Below are 24,084 nucleotides of genomic sequence, written 5' to 3'. Positions count from 1 at the left end.
CCTTAAAATTAATAACAAGTAAACTTTACAGGAGGTTTAATTTTTTGTTGTTATTTTAAATTAAATAACAAATGGCATGTTATCAAGGTTTCATGCTTCACGTCATCATGGCTATTGAAGTACACGTTGTTCTATCTACAGTTAACATTTCTTGCACTTTGTGGTTCGCGTCCACCGATTTGGTTTTCTTCTCTTCAAGCCCGGGATGAGACCATAGCGTTACCAGTCACTTGTAACGCGGAGAAACAGATCTTTTGGTCACTTTAACAGTGATCACTTGATACTAGGAGCAAGCCGTTCCCAGGAAACAGAAATTTCCATTGCTTTGTCGCGGCTCATCAGCTCTGATCAGGTTAATTACAACATCAAGTAACACCCTGCCGGCAAAAAAAAGCCTCCAGAATTATGAACGCGTTTTCCATTGCACCCGCAATTTTCTTCTCTTTTTCTTTTTTAAATCCCTCTTTATATTGTGAATTTCAATACTTCCTTAAAAATTCCCTAGCGGTTCCTTTCAATTAAAGTTAAGTCAGTAGCCCTTTTTGTTTGTACGGGACATGGTAATCGAGCAGGTCACATCGGGCAAGTGAACACGGATTACAATTTGAAGCTCTTGACTCCGGGATCATTTGGCGAGCACCAAAGCCATCAAATAATGAACAAAGGATGACACGCAGCTGTATATGAGAAAGGGACAATAAGGTACCAGCCGCGACTCTTGCTGACCAATCAAAAAGCCCCATGGTTCCCCGCACAATCGACGACAACAAAGAGTTGCCAAGATTTCTGCCACGCACCTCCATTGATTTTCGAACAATTAAATTCCACGTGCCTTCAATAGAAACCATAGGAATTCATGATTTAGGGACCTGGTTGTAAGCTTATCAAAGGGGAACTTCATTAACAAATTCCTTGATTATTTTGGTAAATTTCTACTACCTTCGTTAAGCACCGCCTCTGTGAATAAAATGGAGACGACCATTTATGAGGATCAGAGCTTTCTTCTTCCGAACAAAAATTCCCACGCAGACGACAATGGAAAGATGTGGTTAAATTTAGCGAACGACTGCAAAAATGCTGGAAGAAAAGAAGACTTTGATATCTCTGATTTGCTGAGGTCCCCAGACATTGGAATTTCCTCACCCGACCTTGAGACAATTGTGTGGAGGAATTTCCCAGAGACGTATCCGGTGAAACTTCAATCAAGTTCTCCTCCATCGCCGTCAATATTTGTTCCACAAGAAGATTATTCAACGCAGCAAGTTACCGCAGAACAAGAGGTGTTTGCCAGGGGATTCACGGATGCGTTACAGCGTCTTAGGGAACAGAGAGAATTTACACAACCTCGTAACAACGAGACGACAGCGTCCAATGAATCAACCAAAGTTCTTGATGACTCAAAATGTAGTTTTATCTCTTACAGATTTGATTCATCGTATCGTTTACCACCTTTTCAAGATGCTTTTCTACCTGCTAAGTTGACCGGTAGAGTAAAAACAAAGCCAAGCCAAGAGCTTGATAGTTTTACGTTCAATAGACGAGAGAGTAGCCATGAACTCGAGGGATCGGAAGTTTCAGAGTGGTTCAAAGTCGAGACCCTGGAGGAGGGATTTTCTGGTTATCAACAATGCTCGCTCAAAGATTGCTCGTCAAATCAGTCTGGCGAAGATGACTCGGATTTATCCTCAACCTGTTCATCTTTGCTTCTCAGTCCAGAGGCTGAGAAAACGGGACATGAATCCTTCTATGAGGAATTCGAAAGCGACCGCAAAACTGCAGGAAATATGGATCCTGAGCTACAACATGGCGTCCATGATTACGTCGATAGCAAATGGATTCAGGAAAAGGGCGACACTACCCACGAAAATCAAACGCCTAAACATTGGTTAACAATCCACACAAAACTTTATAACCTGTCCTCGTCGACGCAGGAAGTGGACTCGTTGGATGAGCATTCACAGACAACCAAGGAGGACATCGATGTGCGAGGGTTCACAAAAACGAAACGAAAACGCGAGAAAAACCGTTTTGCGTCGTGGAAATGCCGTCAGAAGAAGCTTATACGAGAATCAAGGCTCGAGACAACTGTTGAAGAGCTTTACTTAGAAAATTCTAAATTAATGGAAGAACTGGAGAAGCTAAAACGAAAAAGACAGCAATTGGAACAGAAATTTATTAAACATGTGAGTAATGGTTGTGAGGAGGCTCATATACAGTATACGGAATCCTTCAATGGTGAAACTTAATAACTGGAAGCTCATTGAATATTAGTCCCTAGGTAAGAAGTTAATACGTTATTTTAGTCTCTTTGCATGTAGCTGCCCTGTTAACGTTTATTGCATTGTCATCGCTGAATGTGTATATACAGTGTTCTGTATTACGAAAAGGTCGTTGTGTTTTGAACACATATAATCTACAGTTCAGCTTTGAAGTTCTAATTTTATATAACACGGTTGTCCGTTTGTTTTAGGCTATTAATGATGATAAGAAAGGCAAAACGGTTTTTGAAAAAAGAAACGTTAACTTCAAAGGAATACTCGAACCCATTGGATGCATGCGCTATAAAATTACTATACCACTCCTGTTTTTGTTATGTTTTTTTGTTTGGGTGTGTGTTTTTTGTTGCTTTTTCCTGGAAATTTCTGTTGGATTGAGAATAAAGAAACAAAGCGTTTCCGTTAGTGTTGCCCAACCAAAGGTTTTCTAAAGTTCATGTTTTCGGTAAGAATTAAAAAGGTAGTTTAAAACCGAAATTGCTATAGGGAAAACTAAGTTTACTGAATTTGCCTTTGGTTTACATCTTCGTTCCAGGCAAATCCCAGTCAAGAAGTAGCAGTAGCAAAAGCCGAAGCAGTAGTAGTAGTAGTAGTAGTAGTAGTAGTAGTAGTAGTAGTAGTAGTAGTAGTAGTAGTAGTAGTAGTAGTAGTAGTAGTAGTAGTAGTAGTGGTATACACCCTTTTAATAAGTCTAATATATGCCGTTTTCCGCTAATGACGTCAAACTCATGCTTCAGAAATGTACAAAGGCTTCAAACAAGAAAAGAAATCGGAAAAGTTTTGGGCCTTTGTACATTTCTAAATAAAATTTGAAAGCAAGAGTTCGACGTCAATAGCGGAAAACGGCATATATTAGACTTATGAGGGTGTATATCACCAGTTGGACGATGAGCATTGCTGCAGTTAATTACTTAGTGGCAACGACAGAAACAAGCTTAAATTTCAAATTACTGTAAGGGAGTGATCGACGTTTGTCCTTTTGCGTTGATCTAATGGGATATCATGCCATTTTGGCATGTTGTGAGCTTGAAAGCAAGCTCTTTGCGAACTGATTTAACTTTTCAGCAGTTTTAAAACCTGATCTTCAAATTTCATCCTCGCTATTCCCAATTCTTTCCAGGTGGGGTTTGTTGTTACTCTGCCAGGGTAAGAGAAGGCCGAAAAAAATTCTCTTCTCTCCAAAATGGTTACCAGCTCAATCCAGGCAGGTACTCGTTATGGATTAACAGCATCAATGACATCTATTTCTATACCTTTACTGGGTATAATCTTCACATAATGGTGTGTAATTTAAGCTGAAGCAACAAAAGATTACAAGCAATCAATCATAAACTTCTGAGGATTCCAGCAAAACCGTTAAATAATTTCACTCAAATCAACATTATTTTTTAAACAATCGTTCCGTATTTTTCACAGAGATAATTTCTTTTTGTAGTTTGCCAAATTAAAGACCTAAAAAGTGAAAAAAAAATTGGCGAATAATCTGGTAGTCTACACCATTATTTACTCTCCATTAGCCAATGTTGACGTCTCGAGGAGTATACTGACGATACTGATATTCACGGTAACCTAACACTTAAATAAGGAAGGACTAGTCATGTCCCTATTTCCTACTCATTTATTCACGATTGTGGCGATACGTTCAATGATGATTTTGCCAGTTCTTGCGTAGAGCAAAATGTTGCTCTCGCATTCTTAAAAGACTTTTAGTCTGCTTTAAGATAGCTGAAGAGATACAGGTGGTCTAAACAAGCAATGATAACAGGGACAAAAATTGTTTTTAACTGCACCAACTTACCTTTTTTAAATTTTAGAATTTGTGAGTTTGAAGATTTACTTTGTAAATTTTGTAACATTGCGATTTTGATGGGACTTAATGTTAACAAATTTATCAAATGTAAAGTGAGAGAAACGAGTTCTTATCAAATAACGTTTATATTTTGTAATAAAAAAAAATGAAAGAAAAGACAGCCCTTTGTTGTTTGGTGTCAGGCCTGTCCCCATCAAGAATCGACATCCACCCAAAATACCTCATGTGACGTTTCCTTAGGTTTTACGCAAAGTGGATGGGTTGGGGTATCACATAGAGAGACTGAAAGTAACAACGTTTTGGTGTTTCGCCACGGTTCTGGATTATTTAGGTTTAAGCACCAAAAAATGGCGAGTTTTGCTTGTTCCAGATCTCTCCTTGCATTTGATACAAGATTGTGTGCTCAGCGTGTTTTTTCTTTCTTATTTTGGTTCGGACACGAAGGTTTTTTCCCTGTGTGGAAGATAGCAGCTTGTTGTAGCATGTTTCAGTATTGTTAGAATGGTGCGAGTGTTATCTCAAAGCGATTTATGACGCCCATGATAGCGAACTGTTTATGTATGGATGGTGAATCGATGAGACAATTTTCCAGTCGACTATTCTAATGGGGTCTGGTACCGGCTTTAATTGAGAAGAACACAGATGAAACCAACAATGCGATCGTGACAGAGCATAGACCACTGTCATAAATGGCGACCACTTTTACATTCTTTTGTCTTTATGTTAAGGACGGTGCCTACTATTGTTATTGCGCATACTTTCTGCGCATCTCGTGATACTCGGTTTTCCTATCAGTGATGCTTACCAATACAGTGATATTTTTGCGCAGTTTAAAACTATCCGAGAAAGTAGATCTTTGTAAGTACTCTTGGTATCCAAAAAGAAAATTGGGGGTAACCATGCATTTTTGAGAGATAATTAAGCTTCAATTTGAGAAAGAACGCCATACATTCCTTTGTATTCTAAAGCTTGTTACAAATATTACTCATCAATTATCTTTGGAAAATGCATGGTTACCCCCAATTTTCTTTTTGGATTTCAATAACACTTGTTAAGATCTACATTTCCTGCGTAATCATAAACCGGGACAAAAATACGTTTGAATTAGTAGGCACCGTCATACATACCCAGCATACAATTTTCTGGTTGTAGCAGGCCCTGGGAGCGATTGGGTCATTAATTAAGAGGCAACAAAGGCTGTTGTTTCGTCTTGCGATGATGATGCATTCGCAAAATTCTACTCAACCCACAAAAGGATATTGGCTGTTTGTCAAAGTAGGATACCTGCACTGCCCGACGTAGAAACTTGAGTGTTTTTAGTGGCCGGTGACTAATTGATATCTTCGGCTTTATAGGGTATTTAGTTGTGTGAAGTGTCTTGAAGATAACGCCAATATTGCTGTGAACTTAAGGACGGTGCCTACTATTGTTATTGCGCATATACACATTCTGCGCATCTCGGGATACTCGGGTTTACTGACAATCTGGACCCGAGAGCTCTGCTCTTGACTGAGGGAGAGAAGAGCTCTGGGGAACCCTGAAACAAAGTGGCTTCTCATTAGTTTTCGTGAAGAACAATCAAAAGTGTGTCTAATTGGTGCATCTATGTTAGCACGAGGAGTGAGAAGGCGCCTTAAGGTTCACAAACAGCTATTTTTGGCTAAAAGAACCCTTGTACGGCGCAAGTTCTCCTACATTGAGTTTCCCAGAGCCTTGGGTCGATCCGAGGATCTGGGGACGAGAATGGGTGGTGTTTACTTATACAGCGATATTTTGCGTGGTTTAAAACTATGTGGAGAAAGCAGAACTTAGCAAGTGCTTCTGGTATCCAAAAAGGAGAATGGGGTTGACCATGCATTTTTCAGAAATAGTGAAGCTTCAATCTGGAAAAAGAACGCCATACACAGCTTTGTATTTAAAGCATTTTACAAATATTGTTGATTAATCATCTTTGAAAAATGCGTGCTTACCCCCAATTTAATTTTCTTTTTGGATTGCAATAACGCTTTTTATATAAGATCTGCTTTTCCCGCATATTCATAAACCACACAAAAATATCTTTGATGGAGTAGGCACCGGAGGCAGCGTGGTCGAGTGGTTAGGGCGTTGGGTTTGCATGCGGCTGCTCCGGGTTCAAATCCCGTTCTAACCTCTGGTTAGGATTTGTTTCCGGTTGTCCCGGATTCAACTCTACCATGCTTTGTAAATAGCCAACTGGTTGCCTCCTGCCAGTTGGGGTTCTTAATAATGTTTCTGTTAACTTTGAATTGTTTCTTTTACATTGTTAAAAGTGGGGTGCCTGTAAACTAGCTTGATAGCTAAGTGCACTTCCACTATAAACAAAGCATTTACCGTCCTTAAGATGTCGATTTTGTTTGCCTGCTTGTTTGTTTGTTTTCAGTGCAACGCAGAACTTCATCTAGTCTCTGTCTTTCCGATAGATTGAGTTCTCGACTTGCATGTGCTATTTTGCACTCACTTAAGAAACGTAAAAGAGTGTAGTTAAGTTCCCTTATCTCCATCATCGCAAGTTGAAGTCATATTGGTGTTATGACGTTGAGTTAAACATTTCATGTTGTCAACATTAATATTCGGCAGCATGAGATTCTGCAACAGAATGTTCCTGGTCACTGATGCCCTGGCCATGTTGACGTCGTGTTGTTCATAAGTTTGGGTTCTGATCAATACCGTGACAACGCAATCAATCTACTACAACACTTGGATTATAAACCGTGTGGGCCACTTCTCACATCCCGCGTTTATACTGAAACACTGTAGTTGATTTAAAAGCTACAAACTGTTTCGAAACTGTTCGCATAGAGTATCGCAGTGAGTTCTCGAAGAGGGTAGTATTGCCAACATCTCTCCAACAAATGTGGCCTGCTTTGCTTGCTATCTCAAATACGAAGTCGGCTTACGGTGTTTGAAGCCACATAATCAAAAACGACCATGAATGAAGGGCTCTTTGCTGGCTGCTGGAACATCAGTACACAACCTTAAGAATTATTCCGCTTCAAGCCATTGATGTTCTTCAATGGTGCATTGCCAGAACATGGATCGCACAAGAGACAAGTCAGACTAAGCTTTGTTAGAAGTCGATTTAATAACTAAACTCGACACTACTCCTGCTTTTTTGATCATATACTAATTACGACAAATCGTAACTATCAATATTGGTTTTGTTAGTTAGGGCACAACATACAGGGGCATCGTTCAACGTATTTTAGTATTTGAACGGCAGATATAGGCATATTTTTATCCCCTAAAAATTTTTCATCTGTTCGGATTTCCTAGCTGAAAGTCTAGTGGTCCGAAAATTATAGGGATCAAAACTTACCTTTTCGAAACTTTCAGCCAGAAAAAAAGTCCCCGAAAATTCTAGGTGACCTTTTTAGGGTCAAAAACCGTTAAAAATGGGCAATTATACCATTTTTTAGATGTCCGAAAATCCTAGGACAGGTAGGGAAGCAAGAAATTTTACAACAAAGGTTCCGAAAATTCTAGATTTCAAATTGTCTTCCGAACAGATACTTTCCGAACATCGACGTTGGGTGCCCCTGATCATAGAATCGTTTTATATGTTAACCTAAAGAATTTTTTCCTGGTGCTATTTCTTTTGCAGTTGAAAAAAATAACTAAGTTTTTTAGTGACTCACACTGATTGATTAAATCCGTCGTACAAAAGTGTTTCATTGCGTCTGGCAAACAAAGTTCTTACACGTCAATGACAGAGAAGAAATTTTCCCAAATATTACGGGCTCGCATAACCTAACGCAGGTCCACGGATCAGTGGTTAATGAATAGACATCTGGACATCTGGCCATGTACCAATCATCAATTTTAAAACCGTTGGAGCGAATACAGACAAGGATCTCATTATTCTTTATTATTATTATTCTGCGCAGAGGATTTAAGGACAATGGACCTTCGATGGAAGTGTCATTCCACTTTGCTTAAATCATCGCGTGGTTCTCGAATCGCACTGTTGGTCATGCGTAGAGAGACCTGACAGTCTTGTGTTGATAACGGCCACCCATGACTAAGTTTACGGAAGGCGTGGAATTTTGAATCTTGAAACGCCGGTGTTTTAGAAGATGAAAGATCAAGCTTGGGTAGATAGCAAGGTGAGTCTTTCGATAATGTTCATGGGAGCAGCGAATATATGAGTGGTAAACATAGCACCTCAGTCATCTAAAGACCAGACTTAACGGGTACCTTCTAACGTCAAAAAGGAGTATAAGCGAGTGCATCGATGGTACTGTCATTTTAGCTGTATTTGCTTTTAATCAATCAACACACGACTCGTTTAAGAAAAAACCTTGAGCAGTACAGTGACTTGAAAACGATCATGATAACGATTCCAGTTTTGTCTACACCAAGTTCCATTCTTTCATTGAATTGATACGTTGTTATTAAGTTAATTAAACAAAATAAAACAAAAGTTCTTGATTTGTGTATCATCACACTTGACACAGCGTTTTTCGGTAAACAATCATTCTGCTTACCAATTTTTATTTTATTTTGGGGCAAATCGCAGCCTTCAGGTGATCACGTCAGCTGATATAATTTGGTACCTTTTTGACGGGTACCAATAATTCTGTCGCCTTTAGCGCATGTGGATATTTTCAAATTTCTCTTTACAAAATGGAAAACTCTGGTCTCGAAGAAAGTTCTTCGCACCATGACAAAGAGTAGCCCAACAATAACATGATTTTAATAGGTAGCCAGGTCATAATATGTGTAAAATTCTTCTCATGAAGGAGCTGAAAAGCAACTCTCAAGGCTGGTGAAAAGAACCCTAGAGGCACACACTCTAATGTAGCAGAAAAATAACTTGGTATACCGCATAATATAAATTCATTGAAAAGCGGCTTCATCCGGGGAATTTAAGCTATGGGGTTCTAAACTTTCTTTACATGTTCTAATCCGATTAAGTTGTTCTTTTGCATGAACGATTTTTTAAATCGTTCAAGGCTAATTTTTAGTTTTCAGGGTATTCGGGTCTTAGACAATCGCACTGCTTCAGATTTCCTTGTTAATTTTTCCTGGAGCTTGCTGAAGGCGTTTGTAATAACATTGCCCCCCTCTCCCCTCCCCCCCTCCATATCTTCTTCAACCTTCTTTAGTGATCTGAGCTAATTCTAATTTAATAAAATTGGCTCGAAATAGTCCCTAATCGGTGAAGTGTTTGCTTAAATTAGCTGCCATTTAACAATTAGACCTTTTTACAGTTGTAGCTAAGTTACCTGGCCTAAGAATGGAAACGAGGCCAGGCTAATTAGAATTACAACAACTCAATTTACATGATAAAAGCGGTAAGGTCTGTTTTCAATACAAGCTCGTTACAAGGTCACCGGCAAATTTAGAGCCATTCATAGGTTAGTTCACTGAGCAAACAAAGCCGCCATGTTGGTTTTCCAATTGTCATGCAAATTAGCCATGTGTTATCCTGGGGGGCAAACATTGGAATAAAGGCAAATTGCGGAAAATCGTTTCGTCGAAATATTGAATTAACATTGCTAAAAGTACATTTTAGAATTTAGAATTAAGTACCTTTAATAATAATTTTATATCTTTTGATTGCCTCCGACATTTTGACTTTCTACTTCGTTATCTGCTAATTATTCAGCAAAAAAAATCGAAGTAACTTGTGTAAGCATTCTGTTTTACTACTTAGGTGATAAACATTCAATGAACATGAAACAAATCATCTGTGTGGCTAAGATGTTCATTATAACCTCTCGAACTTGTGTTGTTTGCCCTCTCAGAAGTGTGTGGCTAATTTGCATGATAATAGCAAATCCAACATGGCAGCTATCGCGAATAAGGTCTATTTCCTAGAGAGGATACCATAAACACAAAAGTGATAATGACAAAGACGATTCTTTCGTTCAACTTTAAATTTAGTTGTGAATTTCTCAGTTATCCGGGACACGTGAGTAAATCGACCCGGCAAAACCAGGAGAGGCTTTCTTCACTGGTTCGTGATCTAAACATGTTGATCTCAACATGATTAAATTCTCATAATACATCTGTGAAAATAAAATGACAAAACAATGTTACAGCAGTTCTGGAGTACAATACAATACAATAACTATTTAAGGCCAGAGGGAAACACAATGGTTAAATTTAAACCACAAACAATCAAACAACGTGAACTAAGGGGAGTTTCATGTGAAAAATCAATATTAAAATTATCATTTTAAATTTCTTTATTAAGGGCGCGTTCGATTGACGGTATTCCGGAATAGGAATACATGGAATAGAAAAGTTAGAAATCCTTGGTTTTTGCGGAGATTCTGATTAACATTGTCCAACATCTGCTAAAATGCTATTTTAAACATAGCTTTATTATCCTTGTTGCTGCAAAACGCCACACATAGTGTTTTAAATCATCACTCCACCTATTCTTATTCCGGCCGAATAAGGTCAATCGCAAGCACCCTAAATAAACAGTTTGACATGCTCACATATAGGTTGACCAAGTGAAACAGTCGTTTCTTAAAGGGGCTATGTCACGCAAAATGATGTAATGGCATGACACCCAAAATGCCCAAAAAGTAGAATGAAACATTGCAATAACCACTTGAAACTGTTGAACAACATAAAAGAAATACACGAAAAGGAAAGAGAGGCATGGATGGACACAAATAGACAAGATTGAAGCGGATTGCATTTGGGTAATATACCTTGAAAAAAGTCAATCGTTTTTGCTCAGAATCATCCTGTTTGTGATAAAACAATAATTTTATCAGTTAAGGAATTCCACATTACATGACATTACCATTTTCGAGTTTGTAACCTCTTGATTAACTAGAGATTTCCCCGAAACACCTTTAAATAACGTGACATAGTCCCTTTAATTACATTTCTATTCGAAGGCGACTGATTTTTGCAGCTTGTCGATTCGCAGAACAGTAAAATTGAATATCATTCAAAAGTTGGAAGTGTTTGGAGAAAACCGTGTGTTATAATTAGACGTATATTTACGATAATTATTCACAAAACATGCATGAATTTACTGCAGGTTCGCAAAGCCGTTATCCTCCTATGACGTAATCAATGTGAGCGCTTTCCCGAGTTGGGCTCGGCCCGCATCGCCTGGGGCGATGAACTTCTGCTGTATCGTTATTCTACTCACAATACAGGGACTGGCACAGCGATGTTGTGAAGGTAATATAGGCCGTACTGGAAACCTAAGAATCGATGTCGACGAATAAAAACTACTAGAATGTTTCGTGATTGTTGCAATTAATATTACTTCTACAAACTGGCCGAGCTACCAACAAATTATCAAATCAAGAGTTGTCTTAGTGTGCTAACGTGCCCATGGAACTTGAGAATGAGTCATTTTGGGTAGCAGATTTGCAGAGAACTGGAAATAAATGTGCAAGAATTCATAACGTCTGTGTGGAGCGCCTGTAGTGCTCATGAAGCTCTTTACTTTGGCTTGTTTTCGATGACGTCGCCGGTGCAGATTTTAGGGTCCTTAATGCAAATGCAAAAACTTGAAATGCTTCTTAGCCTTAAAACGACATTAGCTGCAATGAATGTCTCTGTTTAGAATTCTAACGAAACGCTTATTTGCTTACAGATTCAATAATGCCCTTTTTAATCATCCGTTTTCAGGACAGAGTATTGATTTGTTAAGCCAGAAAAGACCATGGAATAAAGAAGACGGCTGGGAAGAAAACGGCGGTAAGGAACTGAAACAAGAAAAATACTGTGTTTGAAGAAAACGTGTTCGAGTCCTACTGACGAAATGTTAACGGTCGTAACGGTATATCTGTCTTCAAGGCTCCCCAAGCTACATTATCACTTGTTTGAGCATCGAGCGAGAAGAATGCGTTGAGTCACTTCTCCTCATCCCATTCTTCGCGCATAAGCAGTTCCTTGCTCGAGGCCCCAAACAAAGGAGCTTGCTCGCAGGCTACTTTATCAGGATTTTTGGTGCTTGGTAATGACGATTATCATAGACGGCAAAAACAATTAAAAGTCTAAACAATGCCAAATGTTCTTACCTTTTTGTATTTAAGGTTTGAGTTCAAGCGAACACGATGACGTCTCTGGATTCGAATCCGGTCAGAGTGCTAACGAAGATGAGCGCATCAAAGTACGTGTGCAGCTGCCGCCGAGAATCCCACGAACGTATGCGACGAAAACATTCGTTACTTCGGGTGACGGCGAGGGCTGGGGTGGGTCCTCGGAGGATGGTGGGAAGGATTCAAATTCGTATGGAGACAAACACTATGAACGTTCTGGTGATGCTGACTTTGAGAGCACCATAAATTTTGCCAAAGGTAACTCTATAAGCTTGTACTTGATAGAAATTACTGTGCTGCCTTCCATTCTGTAAGTAACACAAAAGTAAATTCACTCAACTTGTAGCTTGGATGAAAATATATGCGTCTCAATATTACTTGAGCTGTCTTTTGTAGTTACCAGCAACGTTTTTCATGTTAAACACGGCAAGTCGACTCTTACTGAATACCTTTAAATAGCTGTAAAGTTAACCGTAAATTACTTTAAAATGTAGATTGTATATTTCGTCTTGGTTTTCCTTTTTCAGATTAAGAACAGTGGAATCCGAAAAAAAGATTTTTTCTTATTTTAGTTTTCTTTATTTTAGTTGGCGATGCTATAGATGTCATGAAAAAGTTGAAAAAAGGTATATATGAGCATGATGAAAAGCGAGTTCTCACAAATGCATTAGTATTTTGGGGTGGGGGGAGGGGGGGTGGGGAATTAGGTCAGCCAGCTAAACAATCCGCCATTTTTTATCTGCTAAACAATTTTTAAGTCAAGTTGTAGTTTAAAAATGCCGAAAGAGCAAAAAAGTTTTCAGGGTAACCAATCCCTTGAGACAGATAAAACAGTATGGCGAAATGCACAAATGCTGGATGACCCAACAAAATAAGCCAATGAGAAACTTTCTCATTGGCTCATTTTGTTGGCAATAGACGATCTATTGCTTGCGACATCCAAAATGACGTAACGGCCAAACTACCTACATGACGTCACACAAACCCAAAATTACATAGCATCAGCCTTGAATTGGGAAGAGCTTATATGTTGCCGGTAAAATCCGTTTTTATCCACTTTGAATTTGTGATCCTCATTTTACCTACAGTAGGTTGAATACGCACTTAGATGAATTGAAGTGCCTACATTTTTTTGAAGCCTAAATTAAGCCTAGAGAAAAAGTAGGGTCAGGTTAGAATTACTTTTGTTTATTATACATGGATATCAATTGACTTAATATTACACAAAAAGTAAATAACGAAAAGAACTGTGTTGGTTTGAGCATGTTCGTCGATGTAGTGTAGTTCTGAAGACACAGGAGTAAGTAACATAGATTTGAAGTATCCGAGTTCGAGTCCCGATAAGTGCATAGTACAGTTCTTTGTTCCCTCACCATCACGGTTATAATGTTGAGATTGAGTGGATAAATGTATGAATACAGAAACCGATAGGATGTTACGAAACATTAAGGAGATTTGTTGAGATGCCTAGGACAGAGCTTGAGGGACGGTACAAGTGTTTTTTGACGGCTGCTTTAAACTAGGTAGAGTGCATATTCAACCTATTGTAGGTAAAAACGGATTTGACCGATAACACAAATGAAATGCCATTTAAAAGTAACGCATACTCTTGGTAGGAAAACGTTTGCGGTCGCACTTGAGAGAAACACAGCGTAACACTAGTGTTGACACTAGGCTCTCTGAGTGTCAACTCACCATTGTTTTGAATCCCTAGGGGAACACTGGACAATACAAACTTGTCAGTTAGTTTCAGGCTTTAATTAATTAATTAACTTTTTTTTTTTCAGCCAAATCAGATCAAGATTTTGCTAATAAGCTTAAGTCAGGTAAGAAGCTGTGTATTAATAAAAGGTGAGGTTTGCATATCCTGGATCATTCTAGAGCATTGTTGCCTGCATATTACATACCTGATAAAATGAAGAGCCATTTCAGATAATCAAGGTTACCTACTAAGATGTAACGCAAAATTTCTCTTTTATGACTTAGGCCCCGAAAGTCTAGGCGTTGCTTTCAAAACATTTGAACAACTTAGCGGTCTTTGGATTTCCGTTATGCATAGAATATGGAGAATTTGGAAGGCCAAAGGTATGTTGGATTTCCGTTGAGTTCATCAAATACTACAGACCAGATAAACAAGGGAAAAATAAACTCCATTTTGCAGAATGAAGCAGCTGTCTACAAGTTATCAGACTAATATGCAGGCAATAATGAGACAAATGCCTGGGATCACGTTTTATAAATGTGTTTACAGGATTTTCACACTGCGCTTGTGATCGGCCGCCATGTTGGACAGTTTTTTTACTCAAATTTTACAAATTTCATTTGGCGAATGGGACAGCATTTTCTGGTTGGCCGCTCAAAACCAATCACAGTTAATGACCACCAATCTTCAATGTGCTCTGTTAACAGAAAGCTTTAAAAAAAAAAACATTGCTGTATTTTCTCACTAAGGAGCCAGAGTGGTAATGCATTCGATAGTTGATGATTTGATAAACAAGACAGGAGGAGCCATAGCGAAGAAAGCTGAAGACATCCTCAGTAAAAACAAAGGTATGCCAATAAGTGAACTCCTTCTTGACTTAGTGCGAGGGGTCGTACGTGCTGAGTGAATGACGGTACAGGTTCTCGTGTGAAAGACACTGCCAGGCCTGCGTTTTCGCTCGGGTGCTTGATTGTTACGGAACAATTTACTTGTAGGGCCGCCGTCGACAAATGACATTAGAGGATCTTTAAGGACGGTGCCTACAATTGTTATTGCGCATACGTTCTGCGCATCTCGAGATACTCGGATTTCCTATCGGCTGTGCTTATTAATACAGGGATATTTTTGCGCGGTTCAAAACTATGAGGGGAAAGCAGAACTTAGGAAATGCTCTTGGTATCCAAATAGAAAATTGGGGGTAACCATGCATTCTTCAGAGATAATTAAGCTTCAGTTTGGAATAGGGCGCCATACATTGCTTTGTATTTGAAAGCTTTTTACAAATATTGTTGATTAATTATCTTCGAAAAATGCGTGGACTTTTCTTTTCGGATTTCAATAACACTTGTTAAGATCTGCTTTTCCCGCATAGTCAGTAAACCGCGCAAAGACAGCTTTGAATTAGTAGGCAACGTCCTTACGAAACGGCTCCCACAGGCGATAGAGACTTATCATTATACGACTGAAGAAAGCTTGAAAGGCTGTTCTTCTACGTTACCGGGATGAGTGATCTGAAGGATGAAAGACGATACGATTGTTACCGAGGGCCGCACGTAGATGTTGGGAAAGTAAACGTGAGGCACCCATCATTTGGAGCTTTAAAACGAATTTTCCTCAACGGAACGAGCCCTGTGATTGATTGATTTTTCAAGTGCACGAGCCAGTTGGTCCTGAATGATGTCGAGATTTTCTCGGGAATCGTCCACAAATCTGTCTCTCTCGGGACCCGTCCACTCATTATAACTAAAATAAATTTACCAGGAAAAGGGTTTACTCAAGTAATTAATGGAGATAGAGGTTCCCCTCCATGAGTTCCTGCTCCAATTTTGGACTTAACGCTGTCAGGGTATGCAGATTGAGAATTGCCCTTCTCACCTAACTCCACCCGAACAATATCACTATCTTACAAAGGCAATACAACATATTGGTATGCCATCTGCTTTAATCTACAGATCAGAAAGATACCGTGGAAACAGGAAACCCAAGGATAAATAATCAAAGTTTCATGAGCTCAATTCCATGGCAAACCCATGCGGTCCATGAATATGTGAATGACTCTACTGTAAAAGAAGTTTCATTGAACATCACAACTCGTAATGGAATGACTGAGCATAAGAAGAGCCCTAAAATAAATAATTCGTCTTCAGTAGACATGCCAGTAAAGGAGAGTGACCTTTCTCGGAAAAATAGGCAAGGAGTGACCTTTGTAAATACTCCTATGATCAATGCGAAGAAGGTACAAATAATCCTTGACAAAAAAAGGATGAATGATGTAATGCAACGCAAAAGGAGGTTACCGCAGGTCACGAAACACGAAAATAAGAACGGAAAGGAAAATCATGCCACGAAACTTTCAGATGGTGACGATTCGGCAAGTAATCCTGGAATACACGGAAGATCAAAGTTGCACAGGACGATTACAACATTTAGGGGTACTTCATTCACATCTCCTAAGTCAATACAAGAAAATAAAAAAGAGGATAGTTTTCCAATTAACGAGAATTTTCATCTTGAACACGTGGCAAATAAAACAACCCGCAAAGCAAACAACATGAAGGACAAAGCTGAAACTTCGGAGGAACTGAAGATAAATTTTATTGAAAAGGAGAACAAAACGCATTCCGGACAAAGCGAAAATCATACCTCCCCACGGAGATATTTTAATGTTTTAAGGGAATCCCTTAAAAAGAGTTACAGGAATAACATGGCTGACCCAAAGTATACAAAATCATCCAAGAATGGAACTCTCATTGCAGTAAAAAGATTACAGAAAGTGGTTTTGCGGCTTCAAAATATGAACTCTAACAAAAAGGACAGACAACATTTCAATTACAGAACGCTTCAACAAGCATCTAGATCATCTTTAAATACGCCTGGAAGTTTCGAGAAGATAGTTGTTCACTTGAGTGGTGAAGACGAATTTTCCAAAGAAAATAAAATGGATTTATCTGTTAATAAAACAAATTTGGAAGCAAATCATTCAGGCAATATTTCGAAAGAAAATGTTGATGGTGCAAAAAGTACTGATAGTTTATCTTGGCAAAACGAACATAAAAAGGCAAAATATTGGGAAAGTTTGCTCTCTAGAAAGGAGAAAACTCAAACTAAAGTTGAACCTTCGAAACATTTCCTGGACAAAGAGAAGGAAAAGTCAAACTCTAGTAAAGGTATTGTGAAAAACGGAAAAGCAAGGGTAAACAACTTACAAATCACTGATGAAGCTCACAGTTCAGGTCGTGGATTGATAGAAAATTTAGAATATGGAAGTGGTAATGCGGCGCATGGCCTTGAAGACGAAAGTGATCAATTACGTCAGAGACAGGGTGACCAGAATAATGCTTCGACTAGTGATCGAGTCAGTGACTTAACAAATAAGCGTAAAGGTAGCGGTGTCCATGAGTTTTCGATCAGCCCCAAGAATAATGACAATGCCCACGAAGAAACAGTTCGTCTGCAAAGCGATGTGATACAAAAACACAAAGGCGTGTTGATTATTGGTCCTCAGAGTTATGACTTTTCGAAAATCTTAAGCGTCACTGGCCAACACAAGAAACAAGATCATACTCTTAAAGTCTTGTCGCAAAGAAGACAAAGGCACTCGGCAAAGCGAGTGAGTGAGGAACTAAGCCAAGCAATGTTGCACAACCCTAAACACGTCAGAGCCACACATAAAGCTGGCCGTGCAAGAAATGGTAGGTTGTATTTTTTGCGTTTTTTATTTTACTTCGACCAACTCTTGGGGAACATTGCTTCACATAGAAAACGATGAATTATCATCGCTTCCCATTTCCTTTAACGTTAGCTGTGCCCTCAGTACCCACTGAAAACCATTTTGGATTTGCAATTTCCGACAACACAATCCTTTCCTCGATGTAGACCATGAGACGCACTTCACTGTTCGAAAAACCAAAGTGACGACGCGTCGAAATCGCGAAACTTACTACAGGATATTAATTTTTTCAGTTTATAGAACGATTAATTATTTAAAACTAAGCAGCGATAACATTAGTTTTTGAAAATAATTCACTTTCAAGGGTCTACCAGAGAAGTTCAATGCTCCCCAGGCCCAATGAGATCATCATCTTTTTAATGATTTGTTTTCATTATATTTTGAAGAAAAAGGTCAGAGTTAACGTTACTTTGTGCAATGGTAGCCAAAAAAGTTGAGTTTAAGTATGATGTTTGGGTTTAACTTCCTTTTCTTTTTCGGTTAGCACTTGTAAAAATGTCAAAAGAGACACCAGATGTTCCAAATGCAGTCCAGGAGAGAAACAAGGAAGTGCGAAACACGGAGCCACATTACTGTGGAGCGCAATACTGCACGAGGTACAAAAGCACCTTAATTAAACCTATCCCTTCGGATTTCACTGACATTTAGACTAACCCATGGCGTAATATTTCTGGTCAATCACATTTAAGATGATCCTCTCAACGTGGCATGCATACTAGGAAGAGATTTTAAGATTAAGACACGGTGACTTCAATGAGAGCGCTAAGAGCTCTACAAATGCTTTGCATAGACCTCTTTCATAATGGCGACCATATAAAACTATTATTTCGTTTTAATGCAATAAGCCTTTCCAGCTTCGCTACGATAAGCACATTTCAAAAGAATTTTTGTTTCAAAATGAGGGTAGAAGGTCTAATTAACATACATACAAAAGAATGTAAAGTGGTCTATGAGTCTACGAGTCCATGAGGCATATTTGAACTTATGAAGCGACTTTCCGAGTACATGTCTTAGATCTTGAAGGCCCATGTTCACTCAAAAGACGTTGCGCGCTTGTCAGTTAATGTTTTGCAATAGTTCCAGTGATTTGATTGGGTACTCACCGGGGGTTTTCGGATTTTCCGTCTGTGCGAAATTCAACGCGGCGCGCAGTGTCTTTCTGTGATCATGGGCCTTGAATGTCGCTATTCTAGTTACTTTTTAAAAAAATATTTATATATAATATTTTGTTTTCTAGAATTTCGGACAGGAGTGACGAGGCTATCAAATTACAGAAAAAGTCTTCACGCAATAGAAAAAAGCAGAGAACTAGGAAAACTGAACACAAAGAGCTTTCAAAAGATAAACAAGGTAAAGGCATAACAGTGTAAGCCATCACTTTGCAATAAAGCTAATTTCTTCAGATCACAGGGCAGAAAATGCGTTAGGAAAAAAATCAAATCGCTCATTTATTTTTATTTTCAAACTTTTAGTCCGGGGCGCCGTCATATTTATTTTATGGACGCCCTTTCGTTTCTTAGCTGAGAGCTTTTGTCTGAAGCATAATCTCCCTATTTATAATGAACAATTATTTCTGCGAGGGCGCGCTGGTTTATGAAGTGATAGTTAACCAACGAGTCCCGTAGCACCGGGTTGGCTATAATCATTTTGATCCAGAAGCCCGAGTAAAGTAATTGTTTTATTATAGGCTCCAGGATCAACAGCTCATCCACTGAAGCATCGATTTCTGCCTCGGTCAATTCCAGTCCAAAACTGCTTTTGTCGGCCATTTTTTTTCAGAGCTGCAAAAATGTTTTCAGGTTACCATCTAGAAACCCAGGCCCATTTTCAGGGCGGGGTAAGAGGGAGTCCCGGAACAGGACTACTTGCTTTATTGCTTACACTTTCCTTGACCATATTAGGTACAGCAGGTATATGAACTGATAGCCTGTGTCCGGCGAACCTATGATAATGCTAGAAATCTGATATCCGTAGTTCAGTTTTTAATAATTAGTATTATCCACATAATTCTCTGGATTGGGGTTGGCTGAAGCGAGAAGTTTGAAGCTTTAATTCGCCGGTCATGACGATCAAAAAGTGGCTAAATCGTATTTTGCCCATTTTTCTATGCTTTATACTGAGAGGTTCCAAAACCATAAAAACACTGAAAGACGTATAGACACGTCAAACGAAGCACTCTGTAAGATGCTGCATGGAGCTTCTTAGAGCAACAACTGTCGTGGAGAAAAATCCCCATAGAGTCAATCTTTTAATTGACAGGTGATACGTGACGTCACGCATTCCTCCCGCTTCACTTTTGACGACGTCTAAAGACGATGGCGTATACAGAATACGAGACATAATTCAAGGTACCTACTCTTTCCATCCATCTGATCATTCTCGTCACCAGATCTTCGGATCTTATGTCTGCGCATGACCCGAGGCTCTGGGAAACTCTGTGTAGGAGAACATGTGCCGTAGGGTTCTTATTATAGCCAAAAATGGCTATTTGAACCTTACGTCGTCTGCTCACTCCTCGTGCTAAGATGAATACACCAATCAGAGACGCTCTGCATTGTTCTTTACGAAAAACCAATGACAAGACACTTTGCTTCAGGGTTCCTCTTCTCTTCCTCATTTATGGGTAAAAGAGAAGAGCTCTGGGCTCGAGATTGTCATCTGATCTAATTGACGCCGGTTGACACCTGCGTCGTAAGCATAAACAAAAGCATGCCCCAACTCAATGGCGTTTTGAAAGACAATAACTGCAAAACCGAATAAAAAATGGCGGCCGGTAAATTTGTCTTTTGTCATTGTGCTCGCTAACATCGCTTTACGGCAAAGACTGTTTTCGATTTTATTTTGCATGCAAAAAAAGATAGTTTACATGGGTAGCTCGATTAAATAGCGCAAAGAAATAATTAACAGGTCGCTATCTGGTTTTTTTGGTGTGTATGTGTGTGTGTCTGCGCATTTTCTTTGTGCTTACCTTTTCTTCGCTTGTGAAAAAACAGCAGAAAGTAACCTGAAATAAACTGCTATGAGTCCTTTCTGGATATTCGAGAAAGAGCGAAAAAATCCAAAAGTTCGCAACTAGGTGAGACTGGAACGAGGAGAAAAACGAGATGGAAGTGAGAGAGAGTCAGTAAAGCCTCTTCCCCTGCCCCCCCGGCGCTCATTCGCTTCAGCTTTTTGGAGGCTCGTACATCTCCCACTATCCAGAAAAGAAGGGTCTGCTATGCAATGATGAGCTACTCTTTTGCAGATATTTAGAATAAGTGCGAGTACTGGGGTAACAAATATTTGCATGAAATTTGCATGCTTAGTGAAGAAACAAGCACAAACTCTTAACGATACAACCTAATGCTTCCTTTAGTTTTGTGGCATTTACTGATTAGTGGAAAACAAAATCCAGCGCCACTCACTCAACCAATATAGAAGCGAATGTGCATCAGTTCATGATAACAAAGACTAGCATTTCTCGCAAAAGTAATTGAACTGACTTACAAGTCATGTACTTGACAAAGCTTGAAACATTTGTCATTTTCCCTAGGTCCCCGAAAAGAATCAAGTGTCATCAGAGTCAAAAACACGAATGACCGAACCAATCAAACCTTTTACAACCTAACAAAAAAATTGACAAACTTCAAAACGAGATCACTGTTCTGGAAACCGCAGTGGCTGACGTGGCGACGAGGCTTCGTACTGTCGAGCAGAAAACAGGTTTGAAACAATAGTACATGTATTCTGATAACCCTGGTTATCACGCATTTCATCAGTTAATCATTCCAAGCAGATATTTACTCTTACAATTAGCTTGCTTTGATGGCTTAAGGAGGAAATCTTCTCTTTTTTCATGATACTTTAGCTCTGCTGTTTAATTGGCTACGATTCTAAATCATATCAATTTTTTTCCTTGTTCTTATATTTGCTTTACCAAAATTGTTGAGGCACTTTTCACTTTCCAATTCATATATAAACCAATTCTTTCCATGAAGTGACTGATCGGCTTGTTGCATGCGGATCCCCCTCTGCACCCCAAACAACGTTGAGGGACAGCTCGGTTATTTCCGCTTCTTCATAAACAACTTTGTTTTGGGTGGGGAAGGGGGAGGGGGTATTGTTTGGCCTTTCTCGTAGTTATTGCCAAAGCGACGAAACTAAACTTGAGAAAGTGTTAACGATTTTTGTCCAGGATTGTAGCTTGTTTGCGCAATCACATGTGACTATCCTGTTTATGAATATGAATCGGGAGAATCTTCATCTTACAGGTGAACTTCGTTCCATTTTTGAATTTGGCGTGGTTTCTTGGCCATTTTAAGGCAAAATGAAATAAACGTGGAAGAATAACACTGATGGTATTCTTCCTCTTCCGGTTGCAGAGAAACCTTCAACGGCCTCTTCAACTTTTCTTCATACACCAGAGGTTTTTAACCCTCATCAGCCAAGCGACATCAACAATCCAAAACAAACTTCTGAATATGTTGAAAAAGACGTGCATGCAGGACTCCAGATTTCCCCGCATCGCTACCACAGCCAGAGGATTGTAATACCAATCTCTTCGCTCGATCGTGATGATGCAAATACACCTTTTTCTAGCACACATGAATTGGGTGTTGTCAAGGAACTACAAGGTAAATCTATAGAGTGTTTTCACTCACGTGATCAGTAACCTCGTTTTGACAACCGAAACAAAAGAAAACATTTGCATGACAATAGAGCTCAATTCCCGGAGGATTAGTTGCATGGATACATCACATGGCCGCCGTTCCATTGTTTAGTTACACAAACATGGCCGCCGTGACGTCACGTGAAAGCACTCTATTTGCAATGCAGTTGTCCTCCGTGCTTGGTAAAATGTAATCCAACCGCTCTGCCTGGATAATAACATCTTGTTACAAAATCATCAATTTCCAGATAATATCCTTCCCGAAGAAAAATTCCATGATGTCAAACACGTGACGTTGCCACTAAGCACGGGATCTGCAACCAATTCTGAGACGCATGCGTCACTGAGACCAATAGTAAACATTATGTTTCCCAACAACAAAGATGAATGTTATCTCGCCGCGGTCAGTGCGTATATTTTAAAATCAGATCAAGAGAATAAGAGGTGACAGAGCGAACCCCTGTGCCCAATGATATTTATTTGAAGAGCCTATAACATATGGCCTCCTGTTTAAATCTATTTATAATCTTGCCCTTGCTGCGAAGTTCATTTTTATCTCGAGTTACCATGACCGCGCGGTCCATTTTCACACTAACTGACCAATAAGGTGTCGACTTTGAAATAATTTCGCACTATGACAAGAAAGTGAGAATAAATTTCACGGCGAGGGCCGTGTGGATGGCCGTGTGGATGTCCAAGTTATGAGCGCAATTTTTTGCAATTGCAAAAATTGCGCTCATAACTGCGAAGATCATAGCTTCACTTGACATGTAGAACTGACTAGCTCCTGAGCGCTCTTAAGGTGTTCCGTTTGTAAACAAATTCCATTTACATTTACATTTCCAGAAATGTACTAAAATGACGCCCATTTTGAATAAGGTGTATAGTAATGCAGATACACCTCTCTGCTGGTATTGAGATGGTCAATTCACAATATGACGAGCCTCTTGTTGGCTTCCTTCCGAACTCTCCATGGCCTCCGAATGCCAGTCATGCCGGCGTGCATCGGTGCATTCTTGCACAGTCAGAAAGTAAGGTCACACGCTGGTGACTAGTGATAAAGTTTCCATTGATGTAACAGCCTATGTGTTGTAGCAAGTGGAGGAAGGACAAAACTTCTTACCGTCTTTTCTCTCCCCCACCCCCACCCCCTTCCCCCTTGATCCTGTTATTGTGGTAATTAATGAAAAACTTCTATTTCACGTTTCAGTCGCCTGTATTCCAAAATGTCCAAATGGTGGAATTTGTTTAAATGGAAATTCTGTAGATGCCCACCTTTTTCTCCGGGATCGCTGTGAGAAGTTTCTCCGTTTATGAGCTCATGGCACTCCCGAAACCTCGAGGACACGCATTACAGGACTAGAAAGATCCAGAGAATAGCATTATCGGAAATACCGAACCAACAAGAGCTGGATGGGACTCTACGTCTAAACGCGGTAACTCCTGCTTTTGCAAATAACGACCTCAGCTTTAAGCAGGAAATTGAGCCTCCTGAGGCCCTGATTATTAAAAAAGAACCTATCGAGCTTACATCTTCCAGTAACAATGTAAATAACTAAGGAATAAGTAGAGGAAGACAGCTCGTTCTCGAAATATGAGAATTCTGTCTTTTCTGTATAATACAAGGATTAGGTCAACGAATAATTTTTGAAAAAAAATGTAACCACTTGAAGAAAAGACATTGGGCGGACTTTGCGAGTTGGTAAAAATTGTATGAGGACGTTTTACCCTGCTGTGATTACTAAGGCAAGCTCGTCAGTACTCATAGCTCCTGTAGTATGTGCGAGTGCGACGACGGTTTGAACAGTTTGCGTTTTCAATACCGTGAACCCTAGATTTTGTCCATTTTTGCCAAACTGAACAGGAAAATGATGTA

At 39.4% G+C, this 24,084-nt stretch overlaps 2 protein-coding genes across 2 annotated transcripts in view; both read left to right on the top strand.

Moving 5' to 3' along the window:
* Window positions 1–870: 870 nt before the first annotated feature.
* Window positions 871–2,822, top strand: LOC138058862 (transcription factor Jun-like). The gene is made up of 2 exons (XM_068904310.1): window positions 871–2,278; window positions 2,812–2,822. Exon 1 carries the CDS (start codon window positions 969–971, stop codon window positions 2,244–2,246), a length of 1,278 nt encoding a protein of 425 aa, XP_068760411.1. The 5' UTR covers window positions 871–968; the 3' UTR covers window positions 2,247–2,278; window positions 2,812–2,822.
* A 5,270-nt stretch (window positions 2,823–8,092) lies between these two features.
* The window catches only part of LOC138058857 (uncharacterized), a 38,962-nt gene continuing 22,970 nt past the window's right edge, over window positions 8,093–24,084 (top strand). The window contains exons 1-5 of the mRNA XM_068904305.1: window positions 8,093–8,210; window positions 11,114–11,259; window positions 11,716–11,784; window positions 12,123–12,386; window positions 12,716–12,754. Coding sequence (XP_068760406.1) covers window positions 11,196–11,259; window positions 11,716–11,784; window positions 12,123–12,386; window positions 12,716–12,754 — 436 coding nt within the window. The 5' untranslated portion in view covers window positions 8,093–8,210; window positions 11,114–11,195. The remainder of the gene's footprint in view (window positions 8,211–11,113; window positions 11,260–11,715; window positions 11,785–12,122; window positions 12,387–12,715; window positions 12,755–24,084) is intronic.

This window comes from Montipora capricornis, chromosome 8 (assembly GCF_036669925.1).
Source record: "Montipora capricornis isolate CH-2021 chromosome 8, ASM3666992v2, whole genome shotgun sequence".
NCBI lineage: Eukaryota > Metazoa > Cnidaria > Anthozoa > Scleractinia > Acroporidae > Montipora > Montipora capricornis.
This window is presented reverse-complemented; position numbering and strand designations above follow the sequence as displayed.

Bases quoted from the DNA above. Each gene is read 5' to 3' on its own strand.
- LOC138058862 (XM_068904310.1), top strand. From the start codon at position 969: ATGGAGACGACCATTTATGAGGATCAGAGCTTTCTTCTTCCGAACAAA.